Source organism: Pestalotiopsis fici (assembly GCF_000516985.1).
Source record: "Pestalotiopsis fici W106-1 unplaced genomic scaffold PFICI_Scf_5, whole genome shotgun sequence".
Lineage (NCBI taxonomy): Eukaryota > Fungi > Ascomycota > Sordariomycetes > Amphisphaeriales > Sporocadaceae > Pestalotiopsis > Pestalotiopsis fici.
In genome coordinates this window covers 3,862,051-3,878,447 of record NW_006917095.1, presented here as the reverse complement: position 1 = coordinate 3,878,447, position 16,397 = coordinate 3,862,051, and the positions used below count along the sequence as shown (strand labels likewise).

General features: G+C 49.8%; 7 protein-coding genes across 7 annotated transcripts; 2 read left to right on the top strand and 5 right to left on the bottom strand.

The window, feature by feature from the left end:
* Positions 1–492: 492 nt before the first annotated feature.
* PFICI_08458 (uncharacterized protein) lies at positions 493–1,541 on the bottom strand (the record flags this gene model as incomplete). The annotated part of the gene is made up of 2 exons (XM_007837039.1): positions 493–832; positions 892–1,541. 2 exons carry the CDS (start codon positions 1,539–1,541, stop codon positions 493–495), a joined length of 990 nt encoding a protein of 329 aa, XP_007835230.1.
* Positions 1,542–2,821: 1,280 nt separating this feature from the next.
* Positions 2,822–4,063, bottom strand: PFICI_08457 (uncharacterized protein; the record flags this gene model as incomplete). Its single annotated transcript, XM_007837038.1, has 1 exon — positions 2,822–4,063. One exon carries the CDS (start codon positions 4,061–4,063, stop codon positions 2,822–2,824), a length of 1,242 nt encoding a protein of 413 aa, XP_007835229.1.
* Positions 4,064–5,094: 1,031 nt separating this feature from the next.
* Positions 5,095–6,499, bottom strand: PFICI_08456 (uncharacterized protein; the record flags this gene model as incomplete). Its single annotated transcript, XM_007837037.1, has 4 exons — positions 5,095–5,593; positions 5,667–6,058; positions 6,115–6,213; positions 6,269–6,499. The coding sequence occupies 4 exons, from the start codon at positions 6,497–6,499 to the stop codon at positions 5,095–5,097; spliced, it is 1,221 nt and encodes a 406-aa protein (XP_007835228.1).
* Positions 6,500–7,619: 1,120 nt separating this feature from the next.
* On the bottom strand, positions 7,620–8,747 carry PFICI_08455 (uncharacterized protein; the record flags this gene model as incomplete). The annotated part of the gene is made up of 1 exon (XM_007837036.1): positions 7,620–8,747. One exon carries the CDS (start codon positions 8,745–8,747, stop codon positions 7,620–7,622), a length of 1,128 nt encoding a protein of 375 aa, XP_007835227.1.
* A 958-nt stretch (positions 8,748–9,705) lies between these two features.
* On the top strand, positions 9,706–11,668 carry PFICI_08454 (uncharacterized protein; the record flags this gene model as incomplete). Its single annotated transcript, XM_007837035.1, has 4 exons — positions 9,706–10,075; positions 10,214–10,284; positions 10,340–11,053; positions 11,168–11,668. 4 exons carry the CDS (start codon positions 9,706–9,708, stop codon positions 11,666–11,668), a joined length of 1,656 nt encoding a protein of 551 aa, XP_007835226.1.
* A 250-nt stretch (positions 11,669–11,918) lies between these two features.
* On the bottom strand, positions 11,919–12,959 carry PFICI_08453 (uncharacterized protein; the record flags this gene model as incomplete). The annotated part of the gene is made up of 1 exon (XM_007837034.1): positions 11,919–12,959. One exon carries the CDS (start codon positions 12,957–12,959, stop codon positions 11,919–11,921), a length of 1,041 nt encoding a protein of 346 aa, XP_007835225.1.
* A 1,592-nt stretch (positions 12,960–14,551) lies between these two features.
* PFICI_08452 (uncharacterized protein) lies at positions 14,552–15,939 on the top strand (the record flags this gene model as incomplete). The annotated part of the gene is made up of 3 exons (XM_007837033.1): positions 14,552–14,560; positions 14,618–14,734; positions 14,800–15,939. 3 exons carry the CDS (start codon positions 14,552–14,554, stop codon positions 15,937–15,939), a joined length of 1,266 nt encoding a protein of 421 aa, XP_007835224.1.
* Positions 15,940–16,397: the final 458 nt, after the last annotated feature.

The window sequence follows — 16,397 nt, the reverse complement described above, 5'->3', positions numbered from 1 at the left end:
ATCGAGTCTTTGTAATGAATTGTCTGAGCAAAGCTCAAAGAAGAACCCCTACCTGGTGTCGTTTCCTGAAAGAGAGGGCCTTTTAACATACTCAGGCAAAAGACATACACCCAATCTATATCATCTAAATGAACCCGGAGGTATTTTGTGTAGTTGGCTCCTCTCCAATCCATGCCCAGCCCAATAACATAGCCTTGGAGTAGCAACTCTATCAATCATGGAAGTAGTTGAGAAGCTCTCAATAAATTTGAAGGCATGAATTTGTCTAACATCACTAGGTAGGCATATTCAGGTGCATCGAACTGATCATCTGATTACAATAAGTAAAGGTGTAATTCATTAATTAATTAAGATTAGGATATCAGATAACGACATATTACACGTAAGGCCCACGCCTCTTTCATCTTTGCTACTCAAGTGGCCAGACCTGCTTGTCGCTAGATCAACGTGCCAGTGTACGTTTGATGAAGATTGTTTCCCGCGTCACTATCTTCATGCACTGCTTCCTGCTGCCGGTGCTGCTGCCGGTGCTGCTGCCGGTAACGGCGTCTCGGGTGTTCGTTGCGCGGCCACCGGTGCTGCAGGAGCGTAATACCCTCCGGGGCCGGGGTTGGCCGTTTGAGGATGTGTTGCTGCGGCCGGCGACTTCTCCATCTGGCCAATTTGCTGCGTCTGTCCCATGTACGCCTGAGGAGGCATCATTGGGTAGCCATACGGAGCCATGCCTGGGTTGTAATACATTTGTGGGGGCATCATCATGACAGCAGCCCGAGACTTGTTTCTTTGGTTAGTCTCGATGCAGGCCAGGACGAAGAAGATGAAATGGTCAAGACTATTGGCAGTCAGTATTTAGGTTCAAAATATGAACAGTCCGAGACGGGAGGGACGCACGTCAATAGGGCAACGAAAGCCTCAATTGCCCGGAGGGCGGGAATGTAGAGGCCAGAAGACAGCATCGAGTATTCGTCGTCGTCGCAGTAATAGTAGTAGTAACCGTAGTAACTGGTCGAAGAGTCCGAGTCCTTTGCTTCTTGACAACTCGCCAGCTGCGATCTTGCTGTGACGTATGACAAGACGGAGAGAAAAATGCAGATGATTCCCAACAGCCACAGGATGAGATTGACGCCTACGTGTGCTCCGGGATGAATACCACGGCGGAATTGCCCACCATGCCGCTTGCCGCAACCAAACAAGGTGATCAGCTCGGCAATGTCCCAACAGCCCGCAATGCCAATGAGTGGACCAATCCAATAGATGGTGATGTTCCAAGAATCGTAACCTGGGCCAATGGATATGGCCACGGATAAGCCCAACAGAATGACGCAAAAGACCAATGAAGCAGCCGTCAAGCCAATCTTGGCCCAGTAATGTGTCTTGTTGAATGGTATGATTCGAGGCTGCTGAGAAAATGGTGGTTGCGCGTACGGGTAAGGCTGGTAAAGCATTGGACCAGACTGGGCATTCGGTGGTGCTGTAGGCTGCGTAGGAGGAGCCGCGGCAGTCCTCGCCGGGGCAACTGGTTCAACCCTCGTTTCCGACATGTTGAGTTAGGGAGACTCTCTCGCAGCGTAATATAAGAGCAATATTGTATGGTGCGTGTCTCTGTTCCCTCAAATGACCTTGATGCTGACAGAGATCCAATCTAGACCGATGAACAAGGAAATCAAAACGAGTGACGCCCAGAAAGGTAAATATAGCGAGTGACAGATGCTCGGACGCGAGACAAGAAAATGAATCAAAACATTAAAATTCAGAGAAATGAGCAGTTGAGGTGTCTATTAAGAATGCAGAATTCTGCGCCAGGCAACAGACTGCAAATCTCGTACGGTCATGCCAAATGCCCCCTGGGTCAGCGCCGGCGCCGCAATTCTGGATGTGCCAAGGCGGCGCAGTGTATAGTCTAGGCCAATTTTGTGCCTGGTATTCACTAATTCAGGGTTTAGCGGTTTCTAATGCTGTCTGGACCCAGGTCGGCTCAGGCCTAAAATAAGCTTAGCATTTAGCTCATGTTATGACTTTGAATCTGGGCGCCTACACTGACACTACTTTTGGGTGTCACGGGGGGCGCAACGCCTTTCCCGTCACGGTGGTTACGGATGTTTCTCGTATCACGTCCAGCAGCTGAAGCCTGCATTCATGGATAAATCGGTACCGCCTTCTAGCGAAGACGGAAATCCATTGGAATGATACCCGTGAATGTCTGGAGTGCCTCATTTTCAAGACGAGAAAAGAAATCTGCCCTATGATGGCGACTAGTGCCGTTCTAGTATATGCTCCGTACGGAAATTAGGCGCCTGTTTTTAAATAGCAGCCCTTTTCTCTGGCATACATTAACAATGAACAGCCAAGCTAGATCCACTCGTGCATTGGAGGGCCAATTGAAAATCTTTGGCATTTGTCGCTTGATATGCAGACCAAGTTTCTGCCACCCTCGTGCTCCAGTATGGGAAGTTGAGCCCAGAGATTTGATATACTGTTATGTGCGCCTTTAGACTCACGAGTCACAACTATAGACAGCGCAATGCTGCACGGATTCTAACTCATCTCTAGAGTTCGATGTGAGTTTCAAATTCGGCATCAGATTACTTCGTACTGGCAGCCGTTATCAGTGGGCTGGCTCATGGCAGGGCTCAAACCAAGGGGCATGCGACGTTCAATTACCAACCGGACAAGACATTACATCATCACGTCTGATATTTTCGATATGCAAAATATTATATACAAGTCTATGCACTATGATCGCTAATGCTCAAGGTATCTCTCTATGTACAGGCGGCCTTTTCTTCTTCTTCTCTAGGTCTTTGCATCATCATTGCATCGTTTACAGGCGGTTCTTGCGGGCGCCTCGGTTGCCACGTCCGCCGAATCCCCAGCCAATCTGGTTAGCCATCTTGACATCAACCTCCAGTTCATCAGCAAACTGGTAGACCAGGCCAGGGTTCTTCTGCATCCATCGGCCAGCCATGACCACGTCAAGGCCAGACTGCAAGACCTCCTCGGCGAGCTGACCAGTCTTGATGCCACCGACAGCCGATACGAGAATCTTGTCGCCAACAACCTTCTTGATGTCCTGAGAGAAGGGAACCTGGTAGGCAGGGCCAGACTTGATGGCGCTGGCCGACTTGGGATGGACACCGCCGGAGCTGACATCGATCAGGTCAACACCACGATCCGCAAGCAGGGAAGAAAGCTCGGCAGACTGAGCGACGGTCCATGTCTCGGGGAACTCCTGCTTGGAGCTGGGGTCGAACTCGAACCAATCGGTGGCGCTGATGCGCACAAACAGGGGCATTTCCTTGGGGATGACGGCGCGGACGGCCTCGGCAATCTCGAGGACAAGACGGGTTCTGTTCTCGAAGCTGCCGCCATACTTGTCGGTTCTCTTGTTGCTGACGGGGCTGAGGAACTCGTGGAGCAGGTAACCGTGGGCCGAGTGGATTTCGATCACATCGAAACCGGCCTTGACAGCACGCTTGGCGGCCTCGGCCCAGTCCTGCTTCAACTTCTCAATGTCCACGAGGGTCAGGGCTTTGGGAACGGGGTTGACATGGTCCTGGGCAATGGCGGATGGGGCAACGATCTCGTCGGGCCAGCCACCAACTTCCTTGGTGGCGACGGCGTTGGCGCTCAGCCAGGGAGCAACGCATGATGCCTTTCGACCAGCGTGGGCGAGCTGGATGGCGATCTTCTGGTTTTGGCCGTGTGCGAACTGAGTGATGCGCTTGAGCGGCTCAATGTGACCGTCCTCCCAAAGGCCGAGATCCTCGGGTGTGATACGACCGATGGCCTGCACAGCGGTGGCTTCCATGATGGTCAAACCGGGGCCACGCTGAATGATGCCACCGAGGTGGGTGAGGTGCCAGTCGTTGGCGTAGCCATCCTTGGCCGAGTACTGGCAAAGAGGAGGGAGGAAGAGACGGTTCTGGAAGGTAGTGCCGCGGATGGTGAGGGGAGTGAAGAGCTTGGTCGAACCGTTGATTTGGGAACCAGACGGAGGCTCTTGTGCTGGGGTAAAGTAAGAGATGCCGCTAGCGGCCTTAATGCTGATGGCTTCCGAAGACATGTTTTCTTTCAGGGGTGTGCGGTTCAAACTCAAAAAAAAAAAAAATGAATATTTGAGTGTTTGATTCGCTGTGTTGTACAAAATAGTTCTTATTCAGCTTTATTAGACTTTGGCAGTTCCTACCTTATATAGTCTTGATCCCGATCGAGTTGTCGTATATGCCCCGTTGTATAACAAATTCTAGAAAGCGGTTAGCAAGCAGGGTGAATATCCCCCCGCATTATCTCAGCATGAAAATATAGTGTGGATGTGGATCTCTCCTAGGTACGATCTTGGGTCTATTCTCGGTGCTGTTCGCAACGTCCGCACCATCAAAATCTTCCCGAACGATCTGGAAAGGACGGCTTTCCCCTCGGCTCGGCTATAGCGTGTGCATTGACCAACTGACAATTGTCAGATTGAGGCGGAACTGGACGGAATCGCCAGTTTACGCACATTCCCCTACGTACTACAGGTGTAATACCTCCGGAATACATTATTTGTGGACCTTTCGGTGCGCTTGCAGCCTCCCGCCCTCAGGGTGCTTGCTCATCGCGAATGTTCGATTTGGGGTAAGGGATGCACTAAACAACCAAGACACTCATTCGAGCGTCACAAGATGGCTCCATGAATCCAAAAAGAAGGGCTTGGTTTCTTCTGCTTCTTCTTCGTGGGCTGGCTGAGAAATACTTTCTTCTCCCTTTTCCTACGCGTGCAGATTCACTTCAGCAAACCAAGAGCTGAGTAAACGAATCATGTGCCAGTCTCAGCTTTTCACCAAAGTAGGAAGAAATCATCAGCTGGAGATTTCGCAGCGCAGGTAATTATATTCTACTTGTATCTCCCAAGGAATGAAGCAGTGTCGTTGCACTAGATACTAGTACCTACATACAGTAGGTCTCAATGACAAGCTTCTACCTTAGTCTCACAAAAGCTTTTGGCGAGCTTGACTCTGTCGAGCATTAGAATTTTTGGAAAAAAAAAGTACTAACAACACCTAAACACCGGTAATGACCGTACCCATCATTTTCCTACGCCTGTTTACAGCCGCCCTATCTCATTTCTATAATCGTTTCCGTAACCTCCCAATTGAGCTCGACGATGATGCCGAATTCCTTTAGAAATTCAGCGCCACCATCGCTCATGGGCCGATCATACCTTTCAGCTGTTACTGTTGCCCTGTTACCCATGTTCATCTGATCCCGTCGGCTGGAAGCCCCGCCCAGCATATTGCTCATATCATAGTGTTCGGGATCCCCGTCGCGTGAACTCAGCTGGGTGTCATCAATCTTTGAATTGAAGGTCAAAGATATCTTGCGTCGCAGGCTGGGCGCCCAATGTCCATCCATGCGTGACGCCTCGCCTCGAGAACGTAAAGTGCTGAGCGTTGTTGAAGAAAGGTGGCGGCTAATAAGGAGGCGTATGGTCGCAAGCCCGGCAGTGATCACGCCTGCAGACAGTTCGGCAGTATTGAAGCAGGCTTGTGCAACAAAGCCATTCGGAGGGGCAATGCCTAAGGACCATATTCGACCAGCTGAAATGATTGGAACACTTTCATCAATGGTTAGAAAAATGTCCAACAGATCTTTCCGATTCTTGGTCCCATTAAAACAAGAAGACTTACATTCCACCAATTCCGAAGATACCAACGGCAGCCCATTTTTGAGATCGACGCAGCTTCAGGCTCAACAGGGTTGGCACAGGCAGCAGGAGCACGATAAGATCTGTCAACACAGTACCTCCGGCATTGAGGTACGTCGACACCCATACTGGTAGACAAACAATATTTTGAGCGCTCGTAGGATCGATCGGTTCCCAGTTGGACCATATAGGCAAGCATGTCATGATTGTGACCAAGATTTGCGATATGCTCCAGCCCGAGATCAAAACTATAGCGACAATATATAAAATGCGCATATAGTAGATGTATCGGAAGATGCGCCAGAATTGAATCAAGAAGGTTAGTTTATAAAAGGCCACCCCCATGGTGTATATGATTTTGATAACGTAGAAGAGCTGTACAAAATGGGTTATCAGTGAGAGTTTAGGCAAAGGGGCAATATCATTCATACCTTGGCGCTTTCGCCGCTCGGAGGTGCGAAGCCATTCTCTTGAGGAAGATAGACAGCCGCATAGACACTTTGAAGTACGTTCACAACGATCGTGGCACACTGTCCAAAGTCAATCATCGGAGTGATTGAGACGGGGATGAGCCGCAATACTTACCAAAGATCCAATGGCCATGAAATCATCGAGCCCCACATGGTTTGCAAAGAAATATCGACTGTAGAGGCGGGCTAAGACTGAGATTGTCGCAATTGCCGACATGAAAGCGCCGAATATGATCACAAACTGTGCCTCTGTAGCGTTGTACGAGAACTCTGGACGTGCCGGACCTCCAGACAGTCCATCCGAGGGAGGTGAACCATTGGGCGATACAGAGCCACCGGAGTCCATGATGACGACGAAACGGTAGCTACGAGTAGGAGAAGCAGAGAGGCCCTATTGTCGAGCTCTGGGGAGCATGACGATGAATAAGTCAATTAAAGCTCTGCCTGCACTGTTCTAACATAAGTATGGTAAAGACCCTAGATAGTGCTAGAAATGCCGAAGACTCGCAGGTAACATCGTGTCCCGTGCCATCACAAGCGCAAAATCCAGATCAAGGCAGGTCTGCAAGAACCGACAGGCTGCGACCCTGTCAAGCTCAGACAATGTGTCAGCGTTCTAAACATGGAGGAGGAACAGACAATGTGACGTGGTGAGGGTCATGATTCGAGACGAGCTGCATTTCAACCTACGGCCATGTCAGAGCGGTCGTTGTCGGATTGGTCCTCGCCCTTGCTCTATTCCGAGTCCAGGGTATAAATCTGCGGTCAAAGCGGCCAGACCAGATGAGAAGCAGGGGACCACACACGTGGGGAACCTCATCCTGGCACACCAAAACCGCTATCCACATTGCTGATATGTTTCATGAAACACCTCAGACCATGATTGGCAGTCGGCTAGGTATTTCAACACATGGGAATGTCATCCTTTCTCAGAGGGATCCAGCCAACCGACAGGGTTGTGTAACGGCACGGACCCTTCAAGCTTGACTTGCTTCTCCATACGCTAATTCTTGCATGGATGCAAGGACACGAGACAAGCGAACGCAGTCCCATCTTGCCATCCATTCTGCCTAGGTCATGATCGGACGGCAAAGTGTTCGAGCCACTCGCAACGGTGCAAAAGCTGCCAGAACCACAAGAGGAAGTTAAAATGGTTCGCATACACATCCCTGCTAAGGAACTCGCTTAGCGTCGATCACTACGAACTGCACAGGTTGCAAAGGTCATCAATATACTAATACTAATATCTGCGGGGATTGGTTTACAATTTCCACCAGCGCCACGAGCAAAGACGATCCACAATCTATGATGGTAGTTGGAGAATTATTTTGTAAGAAGATAGAATCCAGATTTCTCCCGGCATCGGGAATCAAGAGTCGTTCCCGAGACTGGACGAATCAGAATATTTTCATTAGTGCCCCTTATATTAGTCCTCCCTCCATCCTACCCTCCTCCTGCCCTCATCATCAACCCATTGCTCTATCGAGAGAAAATGCTGCGGTCAGTAACATGAGTGCACTTTCCTGGCTGCCCAGAGAGTTCTTGTCGAAAGGGCCCTGCCATCGTAACCCGTAGTAATCGTCATTGGGTCTTCCCTCGCTGGTGGATTGATCATTGGCAAACATGCTCGCTGCATTGCTGGTAATGAAGGTGGAATATGGTCGGTCCGGAAGCTTTGCATTGAGTTTGGCAAGGTAGCGTACAAAGATACCTTTGAATGAATGTTGATCCGTATTGCATTCGCCAACGCATGGCTCAGTCAGCACTCCTTGAGGTGCAAGTTTACTGCTCGCCAGTACTGCATCAGCAATGGAGCGCGCCGTGTAGAGGAATTTTTCATCGCCAGTTGCCGTGTACAATTGGATCATCCCCCCTAGGATAACGCCTTGATTGTACGTCCAAGTTGGAGTGTTGTTGCCACAAGTCTCCGTCAGGCCATCGTTGATCAGAGAGGCATTGTTCATTAGGCCGCTCTGCTTCATCCATTCCCAGGCAAGTAAACTTTTTGCAAGGTAGGTTTTATCGCCGGGAATCAGGTTGTGAAGTGTGGCGGTGAGCTCAATATACAATTCATTGCTTATGCTAGCCTTGTATGAGAGAGCTCTAATCTGCCATATCAGACCACCACCGCATTCAGTTGTCCACCACTGAGATATGTAGGCCTCGTCAGCCATGGCCACATCGAGCAGCCACTGCTCTCCAGTGATCGCATGTAGAGAAATCAGGGCCAGAGCCCACCAGGCAGTGTCATCGGTGCTTGAAGCTCGGAAGTCGCCACTACCTTGCGGGCCGTTTGGGTTAGGCCTCCGCTGGATATCGATGGTGTTGGTAACAACAGGGACGTAGTCTCGGGTGCCGGTCGTGATCATGAAGTCCAAAACAGCCTGCAGGGCGACCGCGCTCTGCCACCACGGTGCATCAGGCTCGCCATACCCCCATAGTCCTGTGAGAGGGTCGTAGGTCGTCATGAGCCCGTTCAGCGCCAAAGCCGCCTCAGTAATGCCGATAGTAGCAGTAGCACTGGTTGACTGTACGAGGGCAAGGTACACCGCCAAGCTCAGCAGGGACGGCTTTAAGGTCGCGGTTATCTGCATCTTGTATCTAGGCTGTACCGATGAAGACTTTGGGTCAGTATCACTGTTTGTTCAGATCTTCTGTTCTTGCAGACTTGGAAGTTGGCAACCGTTTGTTGAACTGTTGACTTGCAGTAATTCGGGAAGCCACGGCCCCAAACACTAATACTTTATATTCTGTCTGCAAATTCTTTTTCACTGGAGCATTTTGCACGCACTCTTGCCTTGGTAGCAAATCTTAGTCTTGCAACTACATACTCAATGTTCCAAGAGTGTGACTGCAATGTAGATTGATTCGATACTATGTAAATAGGGTATGTTGGGCAGGCCCGGCAAAAGACCCTGATTGGTCATTGCATGTCGCTTTCTCCCACTGCCGATTGCATTTTCGGTGAACACGTACACGAGAGGAGATTTTACTAGCCGGAGACACTTCAGATGTTGCGAGTATTGAGCTGCATATGAGCCAAATCAGTAGAAATGATGGAGCAAAGGCAAGTGATGCCTTGTCATAACACACTGATATCGATATTTTTCTCTAAAAGTAACCAATGCCATATAGGGGAAGAGGAGGAAAAGAATGCTAAGAGAAATCCCAAGCTCGCTCTTGAACAGTGGAAATACGCTTTATAGCTGAGATACTGAAGCAATTATATACAGATATTCGACCTAGTTGAACTGCTTGAAATCTAGTGATGAATTGAAAAAGCACCTGTAGAGCTTATATTCAATTCATATTGGTCAAATACCTGCCTTGGCCGCACATGTGTGGGGGGCTGGATGACGGTACCTTGAGTAGTGCTCAAGGTAGGTACTGTTGCCCCGCAGCTAATGCACTACTAACCTATCTGAAAGCTCCAACCACTCAGTCAAGCTGTCGAAACAACGTGGTCAGCCAGATCCCGATAATTCGGGAAAAGCACACACAGGTTTGGGGGTGATCAGACGGGAGATATGTTCGGGAAAACGTGTTGCAACAATGAGCAACGACGTAGACTTCATTGACCTGTCATCGCACGTGGGTGCTAATTCTGTCATCGTCCCTATGTCCAAGGGACGCATTGCTGCATGGACATATAAGCTGGCCATTCTGGCTAGCACCGTCGTGGTATTTGTCCTCACCATCGGTCCTTGGCCCAGCATGTTGGCACCTGTGTCTTCGATTAGCCTCTTTGCTGTGCTATCTCCGGTTGCAGCTCAGGCTGCTGTGGATCTGGACTGGCATGCCCCGGCGGAAACGGATATCAACAACATTACGCAAGTGCTCAGCACGTCAGGGGTATATGGGTTCATCTTCAACAGCTCGGACACGGGAAAGAATCCCTATGGCACATACAATTGGTGCAACAGTAAGCAACTTCCGGTGTTATTTCTTTTCTTTTCTAGGTTGTATCATGAGCAAACATTGCCCGAAACGGTGCTCAAAAGAGCTGCTTGGCACTATACAATCCGCGTGAAAAGGCAATTACTAAAATATGTTATTGAAGTGCCACATGCGCGAAAAACGGAATATCCAATCCCTAGCAGTAGCGAGCTCACATTGAAATACGTTGAGGTGGTGAGCTGTTTATCTCCCCACCACAAGCCGGCAAACACTGATGTATGAGCCATAGATTCAGAGGCATCACAAACGCACACCTTATGCAAGTAACGCATTCCCTGTCGAGCCATACCGTTGGGATTGTGATGATCAGGGCTTGTTCTACTACGGCCAGCATCTACCGACGGACAGTGGGAGAGGCAGCTCGGCCTACACATACTGGGATGTGTTCAACTCCTCCGTCAACCCATTCACACCGTCTGGGTGGATAGGTTCGTGCCAATTTCCCCAGATCACATCTGGCGGTCTCGATGATTCCTGGGTTCACGGGGCCGACCTGTACGGAGTGTACCATGACCTTCTCGCTTTTCTCCCCGACAAAGCCTCGGATTGGCAAAGTAAGGTCAAGTTCCGCGTGACGAACAATCAGATCACTTCCCAGGTCGCCGGTATGCTGATAGCAGGCATGTGGGGATCGGCGTCGCAGAATGTACCTCTTCTCGTACAGGCAAGCACAATTGACTCTCTCGAGCCTACGTATACGTGCACAGCGGGCAGCGATCTGTTTAACAGCATAAAATCATCGGACAACCCAGCCTGGGCCAACCACCTTGCCCAGGCCGCCGATCTGTACGAGGCTCTCGACGCTGTGTCTGGAGTGCCCGCATCGGACTCGGGCTTTCATTCATGGTTTGACCATTATTACGACAACCTATCTGCGAGACAATGCCACAGCAAACCTTTGCCCTGCAACGCAACAACTGGGGAGTGCATCACACAGGAACAGGTCAGTAGTTTGTACTGTAACGACTTTGCACACGCTACGCTGAGATGATTCGTGGGCAAGGCGATCGTCTCCTGGATGGTGCTTGGAAAGTACTAATTCGTGTTTATCGCTCAGGCCAATTCTGTCTACAGGCTAGGTCTCTGGGAGTATAGTCAGATCTATCGCGATGCCGAAGACTCTCTAGCCGTCAGTGTCAGCACGTATGGAGTCTGGATCGCCGAATTGGCGGCCCATTTGCGGGCCGCCGTCAGCGGAATGAGCGCGATCGACTATTGGCATAACGTTGCGCATGATGGCAGCTTGAGCCGATTGCTAAGCATCTTGCAGATTGATGAGATGGTTTGGCCGGGAATGGGCAGTGAAGTCATTTTTGAATTATGGGAAGGGAAAACAAATTCTACCAATTTGTACACAGAAAATGACCATAAAAGAAGCAGCAGAAGCAATACAGGGCACTACATACGTGTCTTGTTTGGTGGACAAGTCATGAGGTCAAGCAATCCAAGCCTTGGACTTTTGGACATGTTGCCCGTAGACACGTTGCTCTCCTATTTCGATGGTTTGGTGGGCGAGAATGCCAACCTGATCAAGGGCAAGTGCGAGAATAGCGATTAATGATGCATCTCAAATCCGGTACGGATCGAATAACGATGTATGACGCAAATCAGTCTGTAGTTAATTATCCGTTAATTAGGGCCTGGCCAAAAACGAGTTTACATCATCTTCTTTAATCACGGAAGAAAATGATATTTATCAGTTTTGTTTATTCTTCCCCCTATCTACGGGATGGGTTTTTCATTATGACAGCCCACGCTTGCAATTCCCATCACGTTCTATTCTCCCCGGACTATGTCTCAAAACTGCGCTATTCGGCAGCGATCTTGTACACCAGCTTCTCGGCACTGACCTTGCCTGCCTGATGCAGATCAAAGCCTTCTTGGATGGCCTCAAGGCCGCCGAGTTCCTTCACACGGTTCGGCTTGACGACACCTTTCTCTAGCCACTGCGGTAGCTGGCTGAGGTATTTCTCCCAGAAAGCCTTGTCCTCTGGCGTAGGCTGGCCGCAGTTGTCGAATGCTCCGTACTTCAGTGTGCGCTCAAAGACTGTATACACAATAGTGCTCTCAATCTTGACCTTGCTGTACTCGTCTCCGTACTCAGAGTTCTTGCGGGAGAGGATCACAACCACATGACCACCCTTGGTCGGCGAGATGGTTTTGATGACCTGTCCGGTGGTTTCCTTTTCAGATATGGCATCAAATGCATGTTGCAGGTTGTCGTGACTCAGTGTGCGAACCTGGTCTACCCAGTCGGCGTCATTGTAGTCCACAACAGCATCAGCACCCAGGGATTTCAGTAGATCGTGGTTTTTCTTGGAGCCCGTGGCAATGACAAACAGACCAGCCTGCTTCACAAGCTGGACGGCGTATTTGCCCACGGACGAAGTACCGCCATTGATGAGCACAGGGAAGGCTGACTTGGCAGGCTTGCTGGGCTCGGGGAGCTGAAGGCGTTGAAAGAGAGCCTGTGCGGCGGTTGCAAAGGCAAGTGGAATTACCGAAGCGTCCTGGTAGCTCACCGAATCCGGGATAGGGTAGACGAGCGAAGCCTCGACAACGACATACTCGGCGAAGGCGCCACGGTAGGTCGTGCCCTGGACGAAACCAGAGACGCGCTGACCTTGTTGCCAAGAGGAGCCATTGGCATCGTGTACAGTTCCCGCAAAGTCGGAGCCGACGACACGGCCCGGAGGAGCCATGGCAGCAGCCTTCCAGTCTGTGGGGTTTTGTGCGGCGTAATGGACTTTGACAACAATCTCCCCCTCTTGGGGAGTGGGAACTGGCACATCGTTCCTGACGGCGACCTTGTGGTCTTCAATGGTGACAAGAGCTCTCATGGTAGACATTGTGATTCGCACTGCTAGGGATGCTGTGTTAAAGTGATGTAAGTGAGGAAAGAGGGGTTGAGGCCAAGATTGAGCAGCCGTTGCAGCAGATGAATGTTGTGTAGTGGATGCAAACCAGTTCCACCTAAACGTGGAAGGAAGAAGGGCTCCTTGGTTGTGCAATAAGTGGATGGTTGAGTACAGCAGTTGGCTTCATTATCGGGATCGTGCCCTATTTTATGATGTCCAACAACGCATTGGTAACCGCATGACGTGACGAATAAGCTCAAATGCAGTGCTTCCGGATTGGTAAATACAAAAAGGGCCATGACTTCTAGTGTAAGCCTAACTGTAGGCTGCTTACCAAACAGTAGTATAGTTTTCCCGATGCTTGTCAGCAACATTATGTTACGGTTAGACACCCCCTGCTTGCCTGCAAATCTCTTACTGCCACATAGGATGCGGCCAACTTAGAGGCATTCGGCACGCTTTGGTGTAATGCTAAGATGGTTCGAGAAGATCTACGAATGCTTGCTGGGGCTGATCGCTGTAATGGACACCAAAGAAATATGAGAAGAATGCTTGAGCAAACATGGCATACTATGTAATCACTGGCGAGCAAAGTGAAGCATGGTCTGTTTGAAAGATGCCTACATGTTTGATAAATACCATTGAATCACGGGGTCTTGCTAGAATGATTAGCTCAACGACCGCGATACGATCATTCTGCTAACATGGCATTCCATGCAATCCATATAGATGGACAGGCACCAATCATACTATGTACTATGGGGGATACCGGCTATCAAAAACGACTTCCGTTGGTCCTTGACGAGGCGTCATACCTCGGTAGACAGTCACGCAAGTCTCTGTAGGTACATACCTAACCTAGGTATGTAATCAAATAAATGTATTCCACCGAGGTACCTAGCTATAAGTCTTGTGTAGTAGCAGCTGAGTTGCAAGTATTGAGGGAACAAGTCTAGCAAATAAGTTAATTACATGCTCATGAATTCGTATCTGCACAATACATTCAATTGTGTAAACGGGCCTGCTTTGTTAAGCGAAGAGCGAATCAATCACGGAGAAGGGTCCGGGCTCAACTTCATGGACGAAGGCTAAAGCAGCAGCCGCTTGGTACGGAGGTACGTTTGAGATCACTCAACAGGAAAAGTCGCCTTTTTTTTTTTTTTTTCCTCACTTTTTTCGCGATATGGCAACTTGATTCAATGTATCAAACATAAGAATGGAATTACAAAATTTGCTACCAGGCTTGTCTGAAGGGGACTTCTGCTCGTAGTGGACCTGACAAGTTGGCCAAATGGCCACCGCGAGCACCTCTGGAATAGGCTACTACCTGGAGGTATGCCAGCTATGATGTACTGTATGTACCCCGTGGTTTTGAAGGCCACCAGCCTAACTAGCAGCTCCACCTTGAATGCAGGGGGTACCTGATTGTAGGCACGTACCTAATGAACTCCAACCTTGACTCCATTGTTCCGTAAAGGCAGCTCCCTGAATCCGCATCTTGTTTCGCAGAAAACGGACTGGCCTCAATAACATCGATAACAGGCCTGAATATTACAGCACACAGGCACAGACTGGTGCTCGACATGGCTAGCGTATGCTCCGTCCTACCGAGACTTCTGCGCACAAGAAATCGCTGATCTAATGGACAGAGTGCAGGCTCACATGGCATAGCCCGTACAATCCGACAGCGCACCGAGGAGCAACGCCAGCAGGACCTGGACAAGATCAAGAAGTACCACGATCTGGAGCTTCAGATTCGCGACAAGGTATGACTAGATACAAAGCTCTGTGATAACATTACCCATACAAGCGCTCTGCTCACAGCCTTCAGGCTAAGCAGCAAGACTTTGCCGACCCTACCCTCTTCGACCTGACAACCAAGCTTCTCCGGCTGAACCCCGAATACTACACAATATGGAACGTCCGTCGACGTTGTCTAATATCTGGCTCATTGTCCAAACCGTTGGATGGGTCATGGCCCTCGAAGGCGTTGCCGAATACTTCAGCGAGCGACACTACGAAACCGCCTTCCGACGACTCCTCGCCCTCTTTCTCGGGTGTGACCCCGCCAGACCTAAAGTCCCAACAAGCCACGAGGAGTGGGCAGAGTGGCTTAGTACATGATCAGAGCGCCGCCAACGAACAACAAAGGGACCAGAATATGAAAGATGCTCTCACTGTTTTGCAGTCCGAGTTGCAATTCACTATTCCACTACTGCTCGAATTCCCCAAATGCTACTGGATTTGGAATCATCGCTCATACATCCTACACCTCTGCATAGCTCATCTCCCGCTGAATACCGCGCGTGATATCTGGACAGCTGAGTTGGGGCTGGTCTCCAAGATGCTGAACAAGGACCAACGTAATTTCCATGCATGGAGCTACCGCCGGAGGGTGGTCACAAAACTGGAGAGTGCAGAGCTGCATGGACAGAGCATGGTGGAAAGCGAGTTCGAGTATACGACAAAGAAGATCAATAGCGATTTGAGCAATTTCTCCGCTTGGCATAATCGGAGCCAACTTGTCCTGCGATTGCTCGATGAGAGGAAGGCGGATGATGCCGCACGCAGACACTTCTTGGAAGCCGAGCTAGATCTTGCAAGAGAAGGGCTCAACGTCGGCCCAGAGGATCAGAGTTTGTGGTACTATCATCAATTCCTCATGTCGCATCTCCTCGATAACGTTGGCAGACCAACCATGGCACCAAACTTGACCAGGGAGGAACGATTGGTGTATGCTGAAAAGGAGATGGAGGAGATCTCTGATCTTTTGGAAGACTACGATGACGTCAAATGGATTTACGAGGCACTGCTCGAGTACAGCATCGCACTCGACGTATTCAGAAAGGCCGGCGGCGATACCACGAGTCCCACATCATCTCAAGACGAATTCGTGACTTGGCTGTCCAAACTGAAACAGCTCGACCCTCTTCGTAAGGGTAGATGGCATGACGTCGAACAAAGCCTATAGATCCCATGGGTCAAGGACAGCGGCTGGGTTTTCCATACACTTAATATATGAAGACATGCTTCTTTTTTTTTTCAGGCACGTGGAGAATTGAAACCATTACATCCCCTAATTCTTGACAGATAGTAGAACACGAGCTTGCCGTAGGCAATACGTTGTCGTCGGTTCTCCCTTCCCTGTCTCCTGGCGCAAGCGTGGTGAGATGAGTCGAGATTCATGATGTCACATCATTTCCCACGTGGTTTCCTACTTTATTACCTGGAATAGATGTCTTCGAGAACAGCACGTGCAGTTCTTGCAAATGCTTTTAGCATGCTTTCAGTCGTCATCTCTACCTGAACCTACAACCCCTTCTTTTGGGCTCAAATCCACAAATGATCACGTCCGCGACAGGACTGGTGAGAGTTGTGCGTGCCTCCCATCTTGTCCGCCGCGTCTGTGATTGCAGAATTCGTTGGTGT